Genomic DNA, 20,050 nt, shown 5'->3' with positions numbered 1-20,050 from the left:
TTTAAAAAGGGTTTTGCTAACATGTGCCCTAAAGGCACATTTTAAGGTGTATTAAATTAACTAATATCTCATTTAATATACTTCAAAAATAGCAATAACTAACTTTATTAATTAAAAGATATAGTTCATTATATTTATTACCCATTTAAAAAAATTGCATAAGCAAAATATGATAGTTGCCAAATATGATAATTAACTATTTTGTTTTTGCTACAAAGCTTTTTTTTTTGTCAAACTGTTTTTTAAGTTGAAAACAAAATTAAATTATACTGGTAAGTATTATAAAATTCTAAAACATATTAGCAATTCAAAAGTTAAAATAGTACTAACAATCGTTACTATTACAGCATAATACTATAATATTCGGTCTTGTTCACCAAGAAAAAACAAAAAACACAAGTTAACATAAATCAAGTATTACCAGGAGTACATATAAGCCTGATTGTTAACAAACAAAAACAAAAATTGGAATCATATAATTATGGTCGTATAATCAGGCGCGTCATCATAAATCAAATTTGGCAGCATATAATATTTTTGTCTTTCCAATTCTTTTAAATAGGTAATAAATATAGTGGACCATATCTTTTAATTAATAAAGTTGATTATTACTATTTTTGAAGTAAATTAAATGGAATATTAGTTAATTAAATGCACCTTAAAATGTGCCCTTAGGGCACATGTTAGCATTTGCCATTTAAAAATACTATTGTTAATATATTGACGAGATATTCTTGTGTGGTCACGTTACAACTATCAATTTTAGACACACTCACCTACAATTACAATATAGAATTAAGTTTTTGATTATATATGTAATAATTAAAATAAAAAATTAATATTTTATGAGTGTGAATATAAGGTTTGGTGTTGTTTGTCTTTTTTATGGTGAATGACCCTTTTTTATTTTTGAAATGGCTACCAAAACGGCCATTGAGTATATGAGGGGATATTCCTAAGCTCTTTTTGTCTTAGTCTATGTTTGATTTTTAAAAGAAATGATGGAAAACTAAAAGAAAAAAAAATGTATAAAATGAAAAGATTTTTAGGTTTTTTTAGGAGTTAATAAATAGGGATAAATATCTTTTTTGTCCTTATATATCTTAAATTTCATTTTTAGTCTCTATTATTCTAGATCGGCTAAAGTCCAATATACATCAAGGCTTATCATAATGGGATAAGTACAGCATGTGGCGCAAATGACCACGGAACCAATATACGAGCACGTATAAATGATATCATGCTCCTAATATTCAAAACATGCTCCGGGCAAATGACAATTCATATGTTATATGTGGCGGATCCTCTACATATGAATGACCCCACTATATTGTAAATCCTAATATTCTCTTGTACAAGCATTCATACATCAATCCCTATGTATCACATATATGCCTCCAATTCACACTAGTTTTTACCTTATTCAAATACCGGCTTGAGCGTTCGAGTGCTAACATTTTTGCAGGTACCTTTTCCCCGTGTAAAGATCAAGAAATCATCTCATTATCAACATTCACAATTCCTACCAGCCGAATCATCATCACCTAAGACAATCATTTTTGGACAACTAGTTTAGTGGCGCCGTTTGGGATTTGATTTACCTAAAAAAATCATATTCGAACTCATTCCTTCAAAAGAAACATTTCTTTTCAAAAAGGGGAGCAACCCCCACCAGTTTCCTGAAAACTATGTCTAGACTAGGACCTCTTACTCGCAGCAGAGCCATCGCTACAACTCAGCATGGTGAACCTTCAAACCTTCATGATGTTGAAATCGTTCCAGAATCGATCAACACCCAACACAACTGCCAAGTTCCTCAGTTCGCTACTTGATTAGTGAATTTCTGATGCACTTTCTTTTATCTTATGATACGTCAATTATATGATTTCTCCCTTAATTTCTAGTGTTTTTAATGTGTTTACTAGGTTTAGTTGAGTTTTGCTTTTATTTTGTTTTCATGAATAAACACCAGTTTGACACCTTCTCATTACGCATAACATAACTAGAGCTACGAGTATCGAATTGAGGCTCGCGAATATGCGTTGGAAAGCTAAGGTGAAGAGCTACAACTTTTATGTTGAAGCCTAGAGCCAAATATGAAGTCCCATTGTGTCACGATGGCCTACATTGTGCCACGATGAGGAGGATATATTTTTTAAGGATATCTGCGCATAAACAGAAAGTTGAGAAAAATCAGGTAGCCATCGTGCCACTAATATTTGTTCAAGGATTAAAAGAACAATTGGTATTACTAATATTTGTTCAAGTGTGCAGGATTGTAAGATAAAATTTGTATCCACTTAAATTTGGTAAAGATAAGCTAAAAACAAACTGTAAAAGGAAAACTCTGAAGGTATTCAGAGGCAGCAAGCTTCAGAAGTTGAAGAGCGTCAGAAGCAGTGAACATTAAACTCTACGTCAGTGAGACTTGGAAGATCAGACGTTGGTCACTCAGAGGTTCACTTCAGAGTTGACAAAGAGGAAAGAAGAAAGTACAATGTGATCTTGGCATTTGGTGCAGTTGTCCTTTTGCCATGAATATGAAGACATTATCCATATCGTCAAAGCCAATTGAGCGGTTATTACCTAGATTGCAACTACCTTTGTAGAAAGCAAATTACAAATTCCAACAAGCTTCTCAACGGTCATCTTCAACGGATCTATTTCTCTGCCTATAAATAGAGTCATCCAGTTGAAGAAAATTATCAAGACTTATTCTGCTTGAGCGATTGTAATCAGCTGTGATTATAATGAACTCTCTTGAAAGTGCAAGGGGACTGTACTACTCTCGTTTGTGGGAGGAACCCGTATAAAAACTTTTTGTTGTCTTTTCTCTGCTCTTTCTCTCTCTACGTGTTTATATTTTCCGCTACTATACACTATGTTTTGTTAAACACCAAGAGATTTTTTAAAAAGCCAAAACACAAGCAACGTTTCAATCCAAAATTTAAAATGGAGATGTGGTGTCTCAATCTATTGATGATCCTGAATCGTTAGTTTGTTTTTAATCCCTACATTCTTTAACACTTTTCATACAACCCGAGTTTAAGCTTTAGGGGCTTCCATGATATCATGAATTTCATTGTCAATATAGTATCATTAATTACTCCCTAATTATTTCTCATTTGTTTGTTCTCTGCTAACTGAATTATTAAAAGTTCAAAGACAAATAAATTTATGGACAATATTAAATTAAATTATATTCCTTTACTATTATACAAGTTACTATTACATAGTAGTGAAATCACTACAGGAGAATAATAACCTCCAACAAAATGAATACAAGAATTAATACATTGCACATATTGAACAACTCTGTTTGAATACATAAATAAACCTCTCAAATTAGCTTACAATTAATTAAACTAATTTGTAAGCAAATTTTAGATACTGAAATTCAATCAAAAGAAGGTGGAAGGAATTCAATCTTCCTGTGTCTCAGACTTTTCTTCTGTCTGTTCCTCTGTTTCTTCATCTGGCTTTGATGGTTCATCATCAACATCAGCAGCATCAGCTGATTCAGCTGGTTCATCTGATTCAACTGGTTCAGATGGTTCAGGAGGTGGAGTTGCATTCTTTTTATTTGCAGCAGCTTGAAGTACATGATTGTAGTTTCCTTTCTCCATGAAAAGTTGTTGAAAATGGTGCTTGCAATAAAGGACACCATCTAGGGCAGCATATGAAGAATGTGTAAGGTGGCAACCTGCATGAGCACACCTAAAGCAATTCTTGTGGTAACATTCCCCTTCCAGTGTCATCTATTTCACAAAGCAAAAGTTTTAAAAATAGAACAAACTCTCTAGCATTCTTTTCCTAAGATGTTATATCCCAATGGTTGACATTGAAACAACCTCACTATTTTGTGAACAAATCCTAATAAATCATGCAAGTCATAAACAAATTTAGTGACCTATATGAATTTTTATCTAATAAAATAGAATGTGTTGGAAAGAAAGTGTGTTGTTTGCTATGTAACATCGATGTTTCAAATGGAAGGCATCTTCGGTGTTTGATATGTATCATGTCTTACACTGACATGACCCCAACACATATACTTATATTCAATGATACATTTTATCAAACTATTACTGGTGTCGACATGTCAGTCATGTTTTGTTTCCACATCACTCCTTCATAGGTTGCTTGCATTTCTCATTACATGTAATATATGAAATGGTTTTAATTATAATCAAAATATAAAAAGTGTTTAAGATAGTAATGAAAAAATTGTATTGAAATCATTTTTGTGTAATTTTGTAACTGTGAATTTTACAATCAAATTGAGTTTGATGATGTGACAAACCTTTTCCAAAGGATAGACTGTTTTTGTGCAGACTGAACATTTGTCTAGAGTTCCACTAAACATAGAGGATAGTCTGTTGGGGGCTCTATTCTGTAAATGAAGAACATTATAACTTGTATGTTAGAAAGAGTAAAGAACAATATTTAAGAACACTCAAAATCATGATCTTAAATTGCGGCCACATTATAAAAGATTTTGAGGCTTTCATAATGGCTCACAATTGCAATTTTGACTACATTTTCGCCCATTTTGTTGCAATATAAAATTGGCAGTGTAACCACGACCGCAATTTAAAACATGCTCAAAATAGTAACACTTATGTTTAGGTTGGATAGTACATACCGCCTCATTTTGTTTCTCAGAAGACTTTGCTGCCATAATTTAGCCATGAAAAAACATATCATATGTTAGTCAAATCAACACAAAGGGACAAGTGAATGTCAATTTGAGCTCAACAAACAATGTTGTAATAACTAAACAAAAGTAGAAAACAAACAATTGATAACAAAGATGTTCTACATCTTAATACCTGTTTGAAAGTTCTTGCTAAAATTGCCGGATTCTTTGAAAAGCTGCTCAAAATGTGGCTTACAATAGAGGACACCATCCATTGAGGAGTAGGTGCTCATCTGACCAACATATGAAACCAAACATAGAAAAAAAAAAATTAAAACTACACATTAATGTTTCTATCAATCAAATAACAACAAAATGTCAGCTTAATAATTTTATTACAAATTTTAATTATGACACCAAGACACTAGATGCATCATAGTCATATAAAGGATTCAATAATATGCTAAATGTCAATGCATATAGTCATAACCCAATTATGGATTCAAATTTAGTCTTAACAATGCAATCGTGTTAGAATTCTTCAGCATGAACTTTGCCGCCCGTACCTGTCACAAAGGATTAATGTCTCTTTTGCACGCAAAAAATATCTAATTTATGCAAAAATAAAGTCATAACCCTATTTCACTTCATATCAAATATGCATGTAATTAGCTAAATAAATGCATGTATCTATTCTTAACGATTTCAATATATACAATTTCCCACATGGGCTCCAAGACTAGAAAAGACCAACTATTGCTCAAGAATTAGAAATTAGAAAAAAGAAAATGATAAAAAAAGGATGCATAAATTGTTTTTTGGTGAACCAATAGCATAATGACATCAAAAGACCCAGAAGACATCCCAACTAGGTTGTCACCCCTTACGCAAGTGCTCATAATAATATAGAGATAATAAAAAAAGGAATAAATAAGCTAGAAGATGGGGGGGGGGGGGGGCAAGACCAAACCCATCAGAAACCAACAAACAAGAGCAAAACCAAAGAAAAAAACAAGAAAAGAAAAAGCCTAAGTAAATCTATAGCGAATACAATCAATTCTATTCATGATAAAAAAAGTACGCATAAATAAAACATTTTAAAGCAGAAAGAAGATTTAAACAACAATGACAATAGTATCATTAAACCATACCGTAAGATATCCCTTGCAGTGACTACATTTGAAGCAATTTTTATGGTAAGGTATATTTTCAAGAGTTAACAGGTCAACAACATAAACAGTCTTATCACAAGCTTTGCATTTATCAAGAGTTCCTGTGAATGACATTTTGTTGTTTCTTTATTTATTTACTCAAAAATGATAAAATCAAAACTAAAAAAACTTTCTCTTTTTTTTTTTTAACTTTTTCCTTTTAACACAGGTTCTAAGGATAAGAGAAAACAAGACTCATTACTTGCACCTCATGATAAATAAGGGATCGAATAAAGAAAGGACTTTGATATGTTTATGCAAAGTAGTTTATATCAGATTATAGTGGATTTGATTGCATTGGTAAATTATTGACAATTGATTAGAGACCTCACAATATTAAGGAAATGATGTAAAAATAATATGTTGTAATTTGTGGATACAAACTTTATGTTGTAATTTGTGGATACAAACTTATTGTTTGGAGTGAAATCAGGTTGGTCTCTGACCATTTCAACAGTTGAAAATAATTGTGTCTAACAAAAATAACTCATTTCAACTTTTTTTTTTCACTAGAATTTCATCAATTTTTTTTGGTAGAACTTCATAATTAATAGCCAGTCATAATACCATTCAATATGTTGAAATTATGTAATTCACACGGTGACATATATGGCTCTATATTATTGCTCAAAAGCGGGATTACTCAAAGGAACTACAAACTTTGTGTCGCTGTTATTTCTTCCTAAATTTATTTGCGTCGTAAGTTTGGATGTTTATGAACAAAACTCTTTCTCTATACTTAGAACAATATTAATTGTTGAACGACACTAATATCGCATCAGTGTGGAGACGATAACACAAATACTTACTTTTGTACTTTAACAATATAGCAACAACTAATTTAAGTCATTGTAACAAGTTTTTTTTTTCTTAACAATATATCACATTGTCACTGAAAAAAATTACTTATCCCAATGATAATTATTGTTGCCGAAAATAATACAACTTTATAGTATGCATATATCAACAACTAATTTAAGTCGTTGTATCGATTCCCCGCAACTGCGATCGGGAGGAGGCTAGAATCACTTGATGCCAGAACTGACCCCCGAACCAGATTAAACTGGTGGTGAAAACAAAAAAACAAAAACAGAAATTAGGTCGTTGTAATAAGTAGCTTTTTTTCTGTCAACAATCTCATTGTCGCTGGGGAAAGTTACTTATTCCAACAACAATTATTGTTGCTGCTAATAGTCTAATTCTCTTTGTAACCCACTCTTGCATTAGCAGTTCAAGTTATAACAACTTTAATAAGTTCATATAGGTTTTTCTGATTTTACTTGAACAATGCAAGAGTGGGTTACAAAGAGAATTAGATAGCAACGGGAATAGTTGAGATGTATCATATGCTTGGTACGTGAACATTCATGCATTCATTTGTTGAATGAAAAGGCGCTCATCTTTAGGGTGAGAAAAGTGGTGGTTATTGGTTTCAGGTAGCCAATTAAAAGATGATGACTCATCTTTAAGGGTGAGAGTGAGATAGATGGTACCACATGCATGATGTGTTTAGGTAAAATGATATATCTATGTGATATTAGAAGTACTAAAGATTAGGTGCCTTCATTATTGTTATGTGACTTAGTATGGAAATTTTTTAAATCAATATGTGTTATGTGCTTGATCCTGCTTGATGATGTGTTGATTACTTGTAGAATTTTAAATGAATACGTACTTGATTATTGATAACTTATGTTGTACGATGATGAATACTTCTATGTATTAGCTTATTTTATTTATTAAGTGTTAGTATTTAAATACGGACACTTTAGTGATTGCATTATCTAACCCTCTGTTTTGTGTATGTTCGTTGTTGCATTGTTTTAGCTTGTGGTGAGGAGATTAGCTCATGCAACTCCATTTAGTTTTATTACGATTACGATATTAGTTTGAGTTATAGTTTGTAGTGCTCTGAGTACCACTATGTCTAGGATTTCACTATCTTTTCTATACATTTTTGTTGCCGAACTCATGTTGTTTCCTTATTATATCATGAATTATGTTATCATGATTGGATTTTCATATGTTTGGGACTTATGTTGAGAAATCATTATTGGATGAATGATTAAGTACTCTGTGATGATTATTGGATGTTGGATTTGCATGCTTAGAAGATTAAGACAGATTTTAATTTTCGCTGCTTATGAAATAGATTTGTGCATGCATGTTGTATGTTTTAATTGAATGTAATGCTCTGAATGTTTGCCCTTTCCTTATTTAAGTTAATAATAGCGCGTAGATCGTTTAGGGTGTTACACAAGAAGGGGGTTGAATATGTTTAACTAGCAGAGTGTATAGCAGTGGAAAATATAAACACAGAGAGAGAGAGTAGAAAAAAAACAACACAGAAAGAGTAGAAAAAAGACAACACAAAGTTTTTATACTGGTTACTCCCACAAACGAAAGAAGTTCAGTCTCCTTGATACGCTCGCAAGTGCAGGTGTATATCATCATAATAAAAAGAGTACCGAATGGAATGGATTTGAAATAAAAAGTGCACTTGATACATTGTTTGGATTTGAAAAATAATAATGGAATGAAATTGAATATATTGGATTGAATTTCATCTCATACTACTGTTTACCTTCAATTTTGTTATATCCTTTCTAAAATATTCAAACAATGGAATGGTAGATTTATTCCATTTCGCTCCATTTTATTCCACTCCACCCTATTCATCTCGGCTTCATTCCATTATATTCCATCAATCCAAACATAGCCTCAATATTAATCTTTTTAAATGCTATATTTTTAATTCAAAATTTAATTAATAATGCTTATAGTGTTTCACTCTAACTTCAATTAAGTCTCTATGATGAATCAATGCATACAAGATTTTACTCTTTCATGTTAATTTCTTTGTCGGATCCGTCGATAGATTCACTCTGATTTTAATTTAGCCACCTTTACTAGTGGACGATGAAATTGATCCTCCAGATTAGGCTGTCCTCGAACCAGATATCGACTTTCAAGAAAAACCTTCCCAAAAAAATTAATTTTTTATTTTTATTTTTTCTCACATAAAGGCCCAATTTTAATATTTGCCTTAGGTCTCACAATATGTTGAGCCGGCCCTGTTAATTATGATTAGTTTAAGTTCAACTTGATAAAATTTATTTAAGAATTCAATTTGTTTTATTTGATTCAAACTTAAAATTATGATTAAATTAAATTATGCAAAGAAGATTTATAAATTCCTAGGTTCAATCTAAATTAAGGATTACTCTATGTAAATGTAAACATTTGGAATGCAATTAGAAAGCCATAATTAGAACAGAACTTGAAATCAATGGTTCAAACTCTTGCATGGCTCATGCTCACAAATTTGCTAAAGGTTGAACACCCTAAAACCATTCCATTTATAAGAGGCCCCCCATGATTCATGGAACTTTTTTAGATAACACCAGCATAATATATATATGTATATATATATATATATAATATATATATAAAGTCTAATAACATTCCTATTTCTTTGTTGTTCTCTGTTTTTTTTGCTCTGTTTCTGTATTGCGTCTCTGTCTTCCAACACAAATAGCAATGGCAGAGACGCAATTGAAAGCAGAATCATCTGGTTCAGCTGCACCTCCGGCTGTAGTTGAGGTACCATCATCTAATGTGGCTGTAGCTGAGCCTGAGAGTGAGTTTTAATATGCATGTTCATGTTTTCTTATTTTCTTTATTAAATCAAAATTCTCCTTTGATTTAGTTTCATTCATTTCTTATCATATGTTAACTTTACAAATTTTATTGTTAATAAACTCGCTCAGTTGGCAGAGACATCGTACTATATGTCTAGGAGTCGGGGTTTGAACTCCGGACACTCCACTTATTCACCTTTAATGTGGATTTTCTACCCACTAGACTAGTTGACAAAAAAAAACTCCATCAAGACGAATCGTTTCTAGTTCGATTTTTTGTGGGAACAATTTTTGCCCAAATTTTACTTACCTCGCGGTCGAATTATGGATTACTGGCACATTTTCCCTAGAAACCAGATGGTTAATAAAAATAAAAAATAAATAAAAAGCTTCACAAATTTTATTGTTACCACAATTGATTTATTTTTACAAATTTCATGGATTTTGGCTTACAGAGACACCAGTTCCAGCAAATAAATTAAGCTCAAGAGGAGGATCCTATGATAGGGGTTAGTTTTGATTCTTTTGGTATTTAAATTTACATTGTCTTTATTCATAAGTCATAACCAATTGACTTGTGTATATAGATATTGCTCTAGCAGAAGTTGCCAAAGAGAAAAAGTTATCTTATGTGAAGGCATGGGAAAAAAGTGAAAAAACCAAAGCAGATAACAAGTATGACTATTTTATGTGTTTTTTGCATTTTTTCATTGCAATCATAAAGTTTAAATCAAGTGACATTGCAAAAATAATCTACCAAATAAATATTTTTTGGTACTATTGCTGTATTGCATGACACTACTCATAATTCATATCAGTACTTGCATTCTTAATCTAAACTTTGGAAATGAGTTAATTTGTTAACAGAGCTCAGAAGCACATCTCTTCCATTGCTGCTTGGGAAAACAGCAAGAAGGCAGCTCTTGAAGCTGAGCTTAAAAAAATTGAGGTAATACATAACCTGATTTTCAACTTTTTATCAACTTGATCACATTATTTCTTAAAAAAAATTAACGAAGTGTATTTTTACACATTTTCTTTCTATTATACCCTCATTTTAATTCATCAATAAATTCTTATGAACAGGAACAACTAGAGAAAAAGAAAGCACGATATGGTGAAATAATGAAAAACAAGATAGCTTTAGTTGAGAAGGAAGCAGAGGAGAAGAGAGCAGTAATTGAAGCTAAACGAGGTGAAGAGGTTCTCAAGGTAGAGGAAATGGCTGCAAAATACCGTGCAACAGGAACCACTCCAAAGAAAACCATTGGATGTTTTTGATTATTTTGCTTTTTCCAAAATAATTTTTTAGTTGCACATTATTTTGTATATATATTTCTTTGACCTCAATATGTTTGTGTGCAAAAGCCACAACAAAATTGTGCAAAGAATAAATTACAAAGTTTTGTTAATGCCTCTTGTAGATCATTGGCATATAAATTAGATGGTTAATGCAATTTAAATATCAAAGTGTCACATTTTATTAAGAGTATTGCTAAATCTTATGATATAATTTGACAAGTTAATCATAAGATTTAGCAATACTCTTAATAACATAATTTGACAAGTTAACTAAAATAATGCCTAGTTTAAAATTATGATATCATAATTTCTGTCAAAGAGGGGTTTAATAGTATTTTATTAAGAGTATTGCTAAATCTTATGATATTATTTTAAATAGTTAAAATACTATTAAACCCCTCTTTGACAGAAATTATGGGGGTGCGATGTGAGTTTGATTGACTTATTTTTGAGTTTATGCAAAACAACTTATAAAATTAAATAAGTTTTTATGTATTATAAGTTTGTACATGTAATTTATGAAAAAACAGTTTGTAAAGATACAATATTTGTTATTTAAAATTTATAAATCAACATAAAAACTTATTTATTTACGTAAATTATCTTTTCGTACGTTCAAAATAAACCAATCCAATCGTACCAAAGTCATGTCATTTTAGGATTGCATGGATAGAAAGAAATACTACAAAATACCAAATAGATTGCTACATAATACTGCAAATAACATTATACACACAACCAGAAAAAGAAAAATAACAAAAGAAATTTAGAGTAGAAAAATATGAAATATGTCCCTAATTCCGCACGAAATTTCGTAACAAAAGAATTAGAATATTTTTTTTTTCGCTTCATACTAGTAGTGACAAATGCTTAAAGGGAAAAAGCAAAAGAGTTTTCCAAGAAGTTCATGTCATTGTTCATAGGAAAATCCAACAAGAGCTGCAAAGCAGTGTCTGATGAATCATCCATGTCATTAGAGCTTGATGAATCATATCCAAGAATCAAATCTTCAGCACAAAACTTATAGTTTTTCCACTCAAACTCTTCTTTCACACTATTGCTTATTGGATTATTAGAGGCTAACTCTGCTATAACAGAGTCACATTTGTTGGTAGATAATGATCCTGCAGAAATAGGACTCTGACAACAACTAGTAATTTTGTTAACATTGCGAAATGCATCTCCAACTTCAGAGTTCCATATACGGAGAAAGTAATCAGAAGAAGAAGAAGAATCAGTTTTTGTAATGGAATTAGGATTGTTGTTGTTGTTGAAGTGTGATGATGACTCAATTGAGAGTCTTGCTTCTGCTTCAAGCCTTGCACTCTCCCATTGAGCCATGTGACGTGTCGAAATCGAGGCATGTGACTTGTGATTGGGGTAACTTGATGAAGCTACTGGCTCATGTGTTTCTGGATTAATCCCCATGCTTTTCAGACGTTTCTTCAAATGCGTGTTCCAGAAGTTCTTTATCTCATTGTCCGTTCTTCCTGGTAACTGAGATGCAATTGCAGCCCACCTGAAATATTATTAAATTTGTTGAAAAATTATTGTTATTAATTAATGTACTAAAAAAATAATGGTCTGAACTAATTAAGGTTCAAAGAATGCATCCAACTATCTATATTTAATTAGAGTATTTGCAGAACCAACTAAACACATTTGTAGGCTGCAACATCAAAAAATGGATAGCTAATAGGACTTGACTGCAAAAGAAAATGTATAAATTGAAACCAGGTTTAATTAATTAATTAATTAATTAAATGCTGAATTGTTTACCTATTTCCAAGGATGGCATGAAGCTGTATGACTAGTTTTTCTTCCTCAGAAGTAAAGGGACCACGTTTAATGTCAGGTCTGAGATAGTTGGTCCACCTAAGCCTGCAACTCTTACCACAACGAAGAAGACCTGAAAGTAAAATTATATTAATTTTTTTAACGAAAAATATATTAATAACTAGATCAATGCATAACGATAAATTTATTACTCTAATAATTTTTTTTAATACTCATAATGCTTTAGAAGTGTCCAAAGATAAGGAGTCATGGTTTGGTATGCGGCTAGCTGATCTACAGTTTGAATTTTGAAATCTACTAGAGTAAATACAAAATTTGAAGTTACTTAAAATCCTAATATGTACTATATTATGGATTGTGGCTGATTCCAAAGAAAAGTTAAGAAAATGCTCTACCCAAATGTAGTACATTTTTCACCTATTGATAAATAAATAAATAAATAAATAAATAAATAAATAAAAAAGTATGTTTTTTTTTCCCTTTAAAAAATGTTTACTCAAGAATCATGATGTACATGTACCATCAAAATCTTGGTATTACAGTGATTTTGTCGATGTATATTTAATATCACAGTGAATTTATCAAAATAAAAGTGAGAGTTATTGTAATTTTATATCAGCTCCACTTTTTTATCAGCTTTTACAAAATTACGGTGACTAAATGTGATTATGACAAACTCATAGTAATACAAACATTCGCACTCACCAAAAGTGCACTATAGCAAGTCAAATACAAGCAAAAACAGAAAGAAAGAAAGAAAGAAAGAAAGAAAGAAAGAAAGAAAGAAAGAAAGAAAGAAAGAGGATGAAAACCTGTGATCTTGGGGAGAGAACGCCAGCTTCCATGACCACCATTTTTGTTGATATAGTTAGCAAGAATTTCATCCTCTTCAGTAGTCCAAGGTCCTTTCTTCAAACCCTTCTTGTCACAACATGGTGTCCTTCCCATTCTAATTAATTTCTCTCTTCAATTCTCAAACACAAAAGCACAAAAAATGCAGAATTTGGAGCATATATGTTTTCAACACTAAAGAAAAAGCACAGAAGACTGAAAGTAAGGTGAGATAGTAATAAATAGGGAAGAACATGGATTTGTGAAAAAGTTGTGTGTAATCTGAGGTGGCATTATTATTGGATGGGGGCATGCATAATTAATAGCAATAAATGCATGTTCTGTAGCATTGGAGAAGTTGCATCATCATTGAGGCAAAAAACATGCTGAAACAATGAAAGAGATTTTGCAATATTTTGGTTTTCATTTTGCACAGAACTAGTAGTATGAGAGAGAAGAAATATTGCAGTCAAGATGATAGTGATGGCATTTATGGTAGAGACTGAACAACTATGGAATGCATTTATGTTGGATTCTCTTGCAGAAAAGTCAGCGTAAGATTGAAACCAACACAGACAGTTTAAAAGAGAAGGACATTAGCATTAATGGAGGGTGCAATTATTAATGGCTTCTACATGGAGGGTACCAACAGAGTCACACACCATGAAATCAATACCTGATGAGAGAGTACACCATTTGCAATGGCCCCTCGGTGGTGATGCCTAACCATAGGTTGGGTTTGGTCTAGTGAGAAGTTTGAATAATATGCATGACGTCCTAAGCTCGATCCTCGTTGACAACATTGTAAACAAAAATGAAAAAGAACTAAACATTTAAAGCGTGATTTGTGTGGTCTAAATAGGGAGACTCAATAGCATATCATTAGTGAATTTTGGATATGTAACAAGTTATTTTCAATTCATAAATTTATTCCAGGTAAATTTATTAAGCTCATCACTTATAAATTTATTTTCAATTCATATGTAACACGTTATGAGACTCTTAACAAGATCCGAGTGAGGTCAGATGGACCAGTCATTTGAATTCAACAACTCTTGTGTATAAGCAAAGACTTGGATTTCTGTCTGTCTCCCGAGAGGTCACTTGATTGGGGATTTGTTCCTTGATCTTGAGAAACTCGGTTAGAGACTCAGCACCGAAAAAGACTTGGATTTCTTTTACACTATTAGAAATGAAAAGAGAACAAAACTGTTTATCAAAAAATGATTAAAAAACAATTAAGCTTATAAAACAACAAAATCAGGTTACCAATAATGAGCCATTAAGGCTTCTGACTACTTCTGTTTGGGAAGGTCAATAAGGGCATAAGTTATGGTGCATAAGCAAGGCTTATGCACACTATGCATAAATATCCCAGATTGCTTAACGCGCCCCCAGTTTGCTTAATGCACCCCCCATATTGCTTAGCACACCCCCAGTTTGCTTATCGCACCCCCAGTTTACTTAGCGCGCACCCCAAATTGCTTAGGCCCCCCCCAAATTGCTAAGCGCACCCCCCACCCCCAACATAAATAACACACAAAACCATTCCACAAGCAGAATGGTTTTGGATTACAACCCTCAAAAACCATTCGACAGTAAAAATGGTTTTAGTATTATAAGTACATCTAATGTGAAACATTTCACAACAAAAATGGTTTTTTTTTTTGGGGGGGGGGCGCGCGAGAAAATTTGGGGGGTGCGTGAGAAAAAAAGGGGCGCACTAGAAAATTTGGGGGTGCGTTAAGTATATGGGGGGGGCTAAGCAATTTGGGGGGTGCGCTAAGTAATTTTCATTATTTATGCATGGTGCATAAGGAAAAAGCTTATGCACCATAACCACTCCCGTCAATAAGCTAGCTTATAACTTATAAGCTAAAAGCTCTGTTTGGTAACAATTTTTAAAAGGGCTTATAGCTTATTTTTCAAACGCTATTTCAAGTAGCTTACGAGCTTATAACTTATCATTTTTCTCTCAATTTTATCCCTATCATCTTACTTGAAAAAATTAAATATTAATTAAACATATTTTTATATGTCATTTCATACTTATAAACTAGTTCAACCGCTAATTTTACCAAACACCACAAATTTAATCAGCTAGTCTATTCGCTGTCAACTCATCCGCAGTTAGTTTATCAGGTTGTTCGCTATTTTTTACCAAACAGAGTCTAAGTGTGTGGTAAGTCTAATAAGCTATCTTATAGCTTATTGGACTAACTTATAAGCTTATTTGATAAAAATAGACGTGTTTTGTAACAAGCTTATCTAATTAGCTTATAGCTTTTTTCGAGATTCTATTTCAAGTAGTGTATTAGCCTTATAGCTTATAATTTTTTACATTTTATTTCATTTTTACTCTTATTATTTTGATTTATTATTTCTTTATTTTTTTAAAAATTATTATAACTACACAGTAACCATATACTTTTATGTCATTTTGGATTTACAACAACTAAATTTGCTAAACACTTTAATTTTATTCTACTAGTTTTTAAGCTACAAGCTACCAACTATCAGCTATAAATTATCTTTTTAACTATCAGCTAGCTTATAGTTTATTTCACCAAACAGTAGCACGAATTTAAGATTTTTAATTTTTTTTTGTTTTTGCAATATTTTAAAGACTTGTAACTTGGTCGTATACATCATCAAAAAACCATGACGCAATTCATCTAGGAACTTTGTACTTGTTCTCATTCTAACTATGTTTTCAATTTCTGGTCTTTTATTTACTTGCTTTATTTGATTTTCTATTTCTATGCTACTATGAACATAAATGAGTAGTCTCATTCTTCTTAGAATTATAGTTTAAGAATATACTTTCCATAACTCTATCTCTCTTTATCTTTTGCTTAATGTAATTTCCAAACAATCTCAATTCAACCTTGTTGCACCTAAAGCATTTTAAGTATATATGTTAGAATCTAATGAAAAGAGAGAATTGAAAGTAAAATGGCTTTCATTATTGAATGAATGAGTTCAATGTACAACTAATGATCTATATATACAAGTGAAAAGCTCTATGCTAAGCTAAGCTACTCTAGCTATATACAATAACTTGTTCTACAAGTTAGTTACAATCATCTTGTATTAGCTTGCAATGTGTTGATCATAATTATCACTTAACAGCCTCCCACAAGCTGATGCTTGGTATATATCAAGCAGTCCAAGCTTGGATATAAAATTATTGAACTTTGGAGTAGGTAGTGCCTTTGTTAGAAAGTCTGCAAGCTGATCCTGTGTTGAAATGGGCAATAGCCGCATTAGCCCTTCTTGAACCTTTTCCCTCACAAGATGACAATCTATCTCTATGTGTTTAGTCCTTTCATGAAAGACTGGATTGGAAGCTATATGCAAAGCACTTTGATTATCACAAAATATAACTGGCTGCTTAGAACTTTCAACATGTAGATCCTTCAGCAAGTACAAGAGCCAAGTCAATTCACATGTTGCTGAAGATAATGCTCTATATTCTGCTTCAGAAGATGATTTGGATATGGTAGTCTGTTTCTTTGCTTTCCATGAAATCAAAGACGTGCCCAAGAAGAAACAATATCCAGTAGTGGACCTTCTTGTGTCCATACATCCTGCCCAATCTGCATCTGAATATCCAAGTAGTTGTAGATCTGCATTTCTGTGGAATAAGAGACCTCTACCAGGGTTGTGTTTGAGGTACCTAATCACTCTACAGGCTGCTTTATAATGTGTCACAGTTGGATTATGCAGAAATTGACTCAGTTGCTGAGTAGCATAGGTTATATCTGGTCTAGTATTATTGAGATATAACAGCTTACCTACAAGTCTTCTATACAAGCTTATGTCTTCAAATGGTTTACCATTGTCCTGATGAAGCTTAATAGAAGGATCCAGAGGTGTAGAGGCTGGTTTGGATCCAAGTAAGCCTGAGTCATTAAGCAAATCTAAGCAATACTTTCTCTGTGAGATACTGATGCCTTCTTTTGAATGTGCAACTTCTAATCCAAGAAAATATTTCACAACACCTAAATCTTTGATTTTGAAGTTGTGATCTAGAATGCCTTTGATTCTATTGATCTCTTGTATATCAGTACCAGCTAGTATCACATCATCAACATAAATGAGTAATGCTGTGAAATTATTCTGTTGACTGAGTGTGAAAAGGGAGTAATCAGATGTTGATTGTGTATAGCCTTCCCTGACTAACAAGGAGGTGAGCTTCTCATACCATTTCCTGCTAGCCTGTTTTAATCCATACAAACTTTTGAGAAGCTTACACACTTGATTAGGCTTGGTACATTGAACTCCATCTGGAATTTGCATATAGACATTTTCTTGCAGATCTCCATGTAAGAAGGCATTATTGACATCTAATTGATGTAGAAACCACCCTTTAATTGATGCAATAGCAAGGAGCATTCTGACTGTGGTTAGCTTGGCAACTGGTGAGAATGTGTCAAAAAAATCAAGGCCCTCCACCTGGTTATAACCTTTAGCAACTAACTTGGCCTTATATCTTTCAATAGTGCCATCAGACTTATGCTTAATCTTATAAACCCATTTACTACCAATAGGTTTAATGTTGGGTGGTAAATCCACTATCTTCCAAGTACCAGTACGAGCTAATGCCTCAAGTTCAGTATTCATAGCTTGAATCCAAGCTTCTGATTTACAAGCTTCATTATAGGTCTTAGGTTCTGTGTGTTGTGTGAGAGACATAGTGAAGACACTATATGAAGGAGACAATTGATTGAAAGAATGAAAGGAGGAGATAGGATAGAGAGTACCTGTAGATGAAGATTGTGTTGATGAACCTGTTGAATTGCATACAAAATCAGACAGATAAGAAGGTCTATGTTTTAACCTTTCTGGTCTAACATGAGGTTCAGTTGGTGAGATGGTAGGTGGAATGTCAGTTATTACAGGCAAATTTGTAGCTAGTGTGTCAGTTTGGTTAGTATCTGTGGATGGAGAAGGTGATGGTTGCAGGGGTGAAGTAGTATCAGGTGAAAGTGAGTGAGAAGGTGGGGAATCACATTCAATAGAGGTATGGTAATGCCAATGAAATTGGGTTTTATCTGTGATATAAGGTAGAATGTGATCAAAATGAGTGACATTTCTGGATATAAAAATTTCCTTAGACTCAAGATCATAAAGAACTGTGCCTTTGACACCATGCTTGTAGCCTAAGAAAACACACTTTCTGCCTCTTGGAGACAATTTTGTTCGATGAATGGTTAAAGTAGATGCATATGCAAGGGAGCCAAAAACTTTTAAATCATGCAAGTTTGGTGAATCATTATGCAGCATCTCATATGGTGATTTGTTTTGAAGGACAGGAGTAGTAATTCTATTGATAATGAAAGTAGCATGTAACACTGCATAAGACCAAAAATGTTTTGGCAAATTTGATTGATACAAAAGGGCTCTAGCAATATTCAAAATATGCTGATGCTTCCTCTCCACTCTACCATTCTGTTGTGGAGATTCCACACAGCTTGTTTGATGCAAAATACCATTTGAAGAAAAAAATTCATTCATTGAAAATTCTGGTCCATTATCAGACCTTATGATTTTGACTTGATGACTATGTTGTGTTTGTATCATTTTGACCAAATTAATTACATGTTGCCTTGTTTCAGCTTTAGATTTCATTAAAGTAATCCAAGTGAACCTGCTATAATCATCTACAGCAGTAAGAAAATAAGAGTGACCATGAATAGATTTTATTGAAATTGGACCCCAAATATCAAAGTGTATTACATCATAAGCAGATTTTGCTTTATTAAAGCTACTATTATATGGAAGTTTCTTAAACCTAGCAAAATGACAAATGTCACAGATTCCATTATGATCATCAGTTACATAAGGAAATTTATTTCTTAAGCTCACTAGTCTACTATGGGAGGGGTGTCCAAGTCTGAAATGCCAGAGAGCAGATTTAGGTATAGAGGTGTGGTTAGAACCATCAATGGAAGCCACATGAGCTACTTTATCTGTAAGATTGAGATGATACAGTCCATCATGTTCATCAGCAGAACCAATCATCTTCAAACACTTCTTGTCCTGGATTTCACAATGTGTACCATAAAAGTTAACAATGTAATTTGATGAACTACACAATTTAGACACAGCAAGCAAGTTTATAGAAAAGTTTGGTACACAAAGAACATCAGTTATAGCAAATGTTGGAGAAAAATTGACAGTGCCTGTGTATTTTGCAATTGCAGAGTTACCATTAGGTAATTTGATACTAATAGGTTTGATTTCAATATATGATTGAAACCAATTCAAGGAATTGCATATGTGGTGACTAGCACCTGAATCAATTATCCAAGTACTAAGAACACATGCATTATGAGAGGAGAGATTAATACCTTTATGAATCATTGATGTATGATCAATGTTCATGGAAGAACCAACCTGATTGGAGCTTGCAGAAACAGAATTTGGTGCAAGATTTGAATGCTGAAGAAGTGACATTAGTTGATCATACTGTTCTTGAGAGATGGATGGAGGAGTAGCTGCATTGGAATCATGATTGCCTCCCTCAACTGCAGCACTGTGAGCTGATGAAGATTTCTTCATATGTGGTGGTACACCATTCTTTTTGAAGCAATTCTCAACAACATGATTATATTTACCACAAT

General features: G+C 32.6%; 3 protein-coding genes across 3 annotated transcripts; 1 reads left to right on the top strand and 2 right to left on the bottom strand.

Annotated features, from left to right (window-relative positions):
* Window positions 1–3,422: 3,422 nt before the first annotated feature.
* Window positions 3,423–5,925, bottom strand: LOC123891911 (LIM domain-containing protein PLIM2c-like). Its single transcript, XM_045941780.1, has 5 exons — window positions 5,791–5,925; window positions 4,833–4,932; window positions 4,646–4,674; window positions 4,304–4,393; window positions 3,423–3,758 (listed from the first exon to the last, which is right to left on the bottom strand). The coding sequence occupies exons 1-5, from the start codon at window positions 5,923–5,925 to the stop codon at window positions 3,423–3,425; spliced, it is 690 nt and encodes a 229-aa protein (XP_045797736.1).
* A 3,394-nt stretch (window positions 5,926–9,319) lies between these two features.
* On the top strand, window positions 9,320–10,954 carry LOC123891173 (remorin-like). Its single transcript, XM_045941014.1, has 5 exons — window positions 9,320–9,490; window positions 9,947–10,000; window positions 10,079–10,166; window positions 10,359–10,440; window positions 10,578–10,954. Exons 1-5 carry the CDS (start codon window positions 9,391–9,393, stop codon window positions 10,770–10,772), a joined length of 519 nt encoding a protein of 172 aa, XP_045796970.1. The 5' UTR covers window positions 9,320–9,390; the 3' UTR covers window positions 10,773–10,954.
* A 562-nt stretch (window positions 10,955–11,516) lies between these two features.
* On the bottom strand, window positions 11,517–14,017 carry LOC123889765 (transcription factor MYB17-like). The gene is made up of 3 exons (XM_045939257.1): window positions 13,403–14,017; window positions 12,573–12,702; window positions 11,517–12,312 (listed from the first exon to the last, which is right to left on the bottom strand). Exons 1-3 carry the CDS (start codon window positions 13,536–13,538, stop codon window positions 11,664–11,666), a joined length of 915 nt encoding a protein of 304 aa, XP_045795213.1. The 5' UTR covers window positions 13,539–14,017; the 3' UTR covers window positions 11,517–11,663.
* Window positions 14,018–20,050: the final 6,033 nt, after the last annotated feature.

Source organism: Trifolium pratense, linkage group LG6 (genome assembly GCF_020283565.1).
Source record: "Trifolium pratense cultivar HEN17-A07 linkage group LG6, ARS_RC_1.1, whole genome shotgun sequence".
In the NCBI taxonomy this organism is placed as follows: Eukaryota; Viridiplantae; Streptophyta; class Magnoliopsida; order Fabales; family Fabaceae; genus Trifolium; species Trifolium pratense.
Note: the sequence above shows the minus strand (reverse complement) of the source record. Positions and strands in the feature narration are given on the sequence as shown.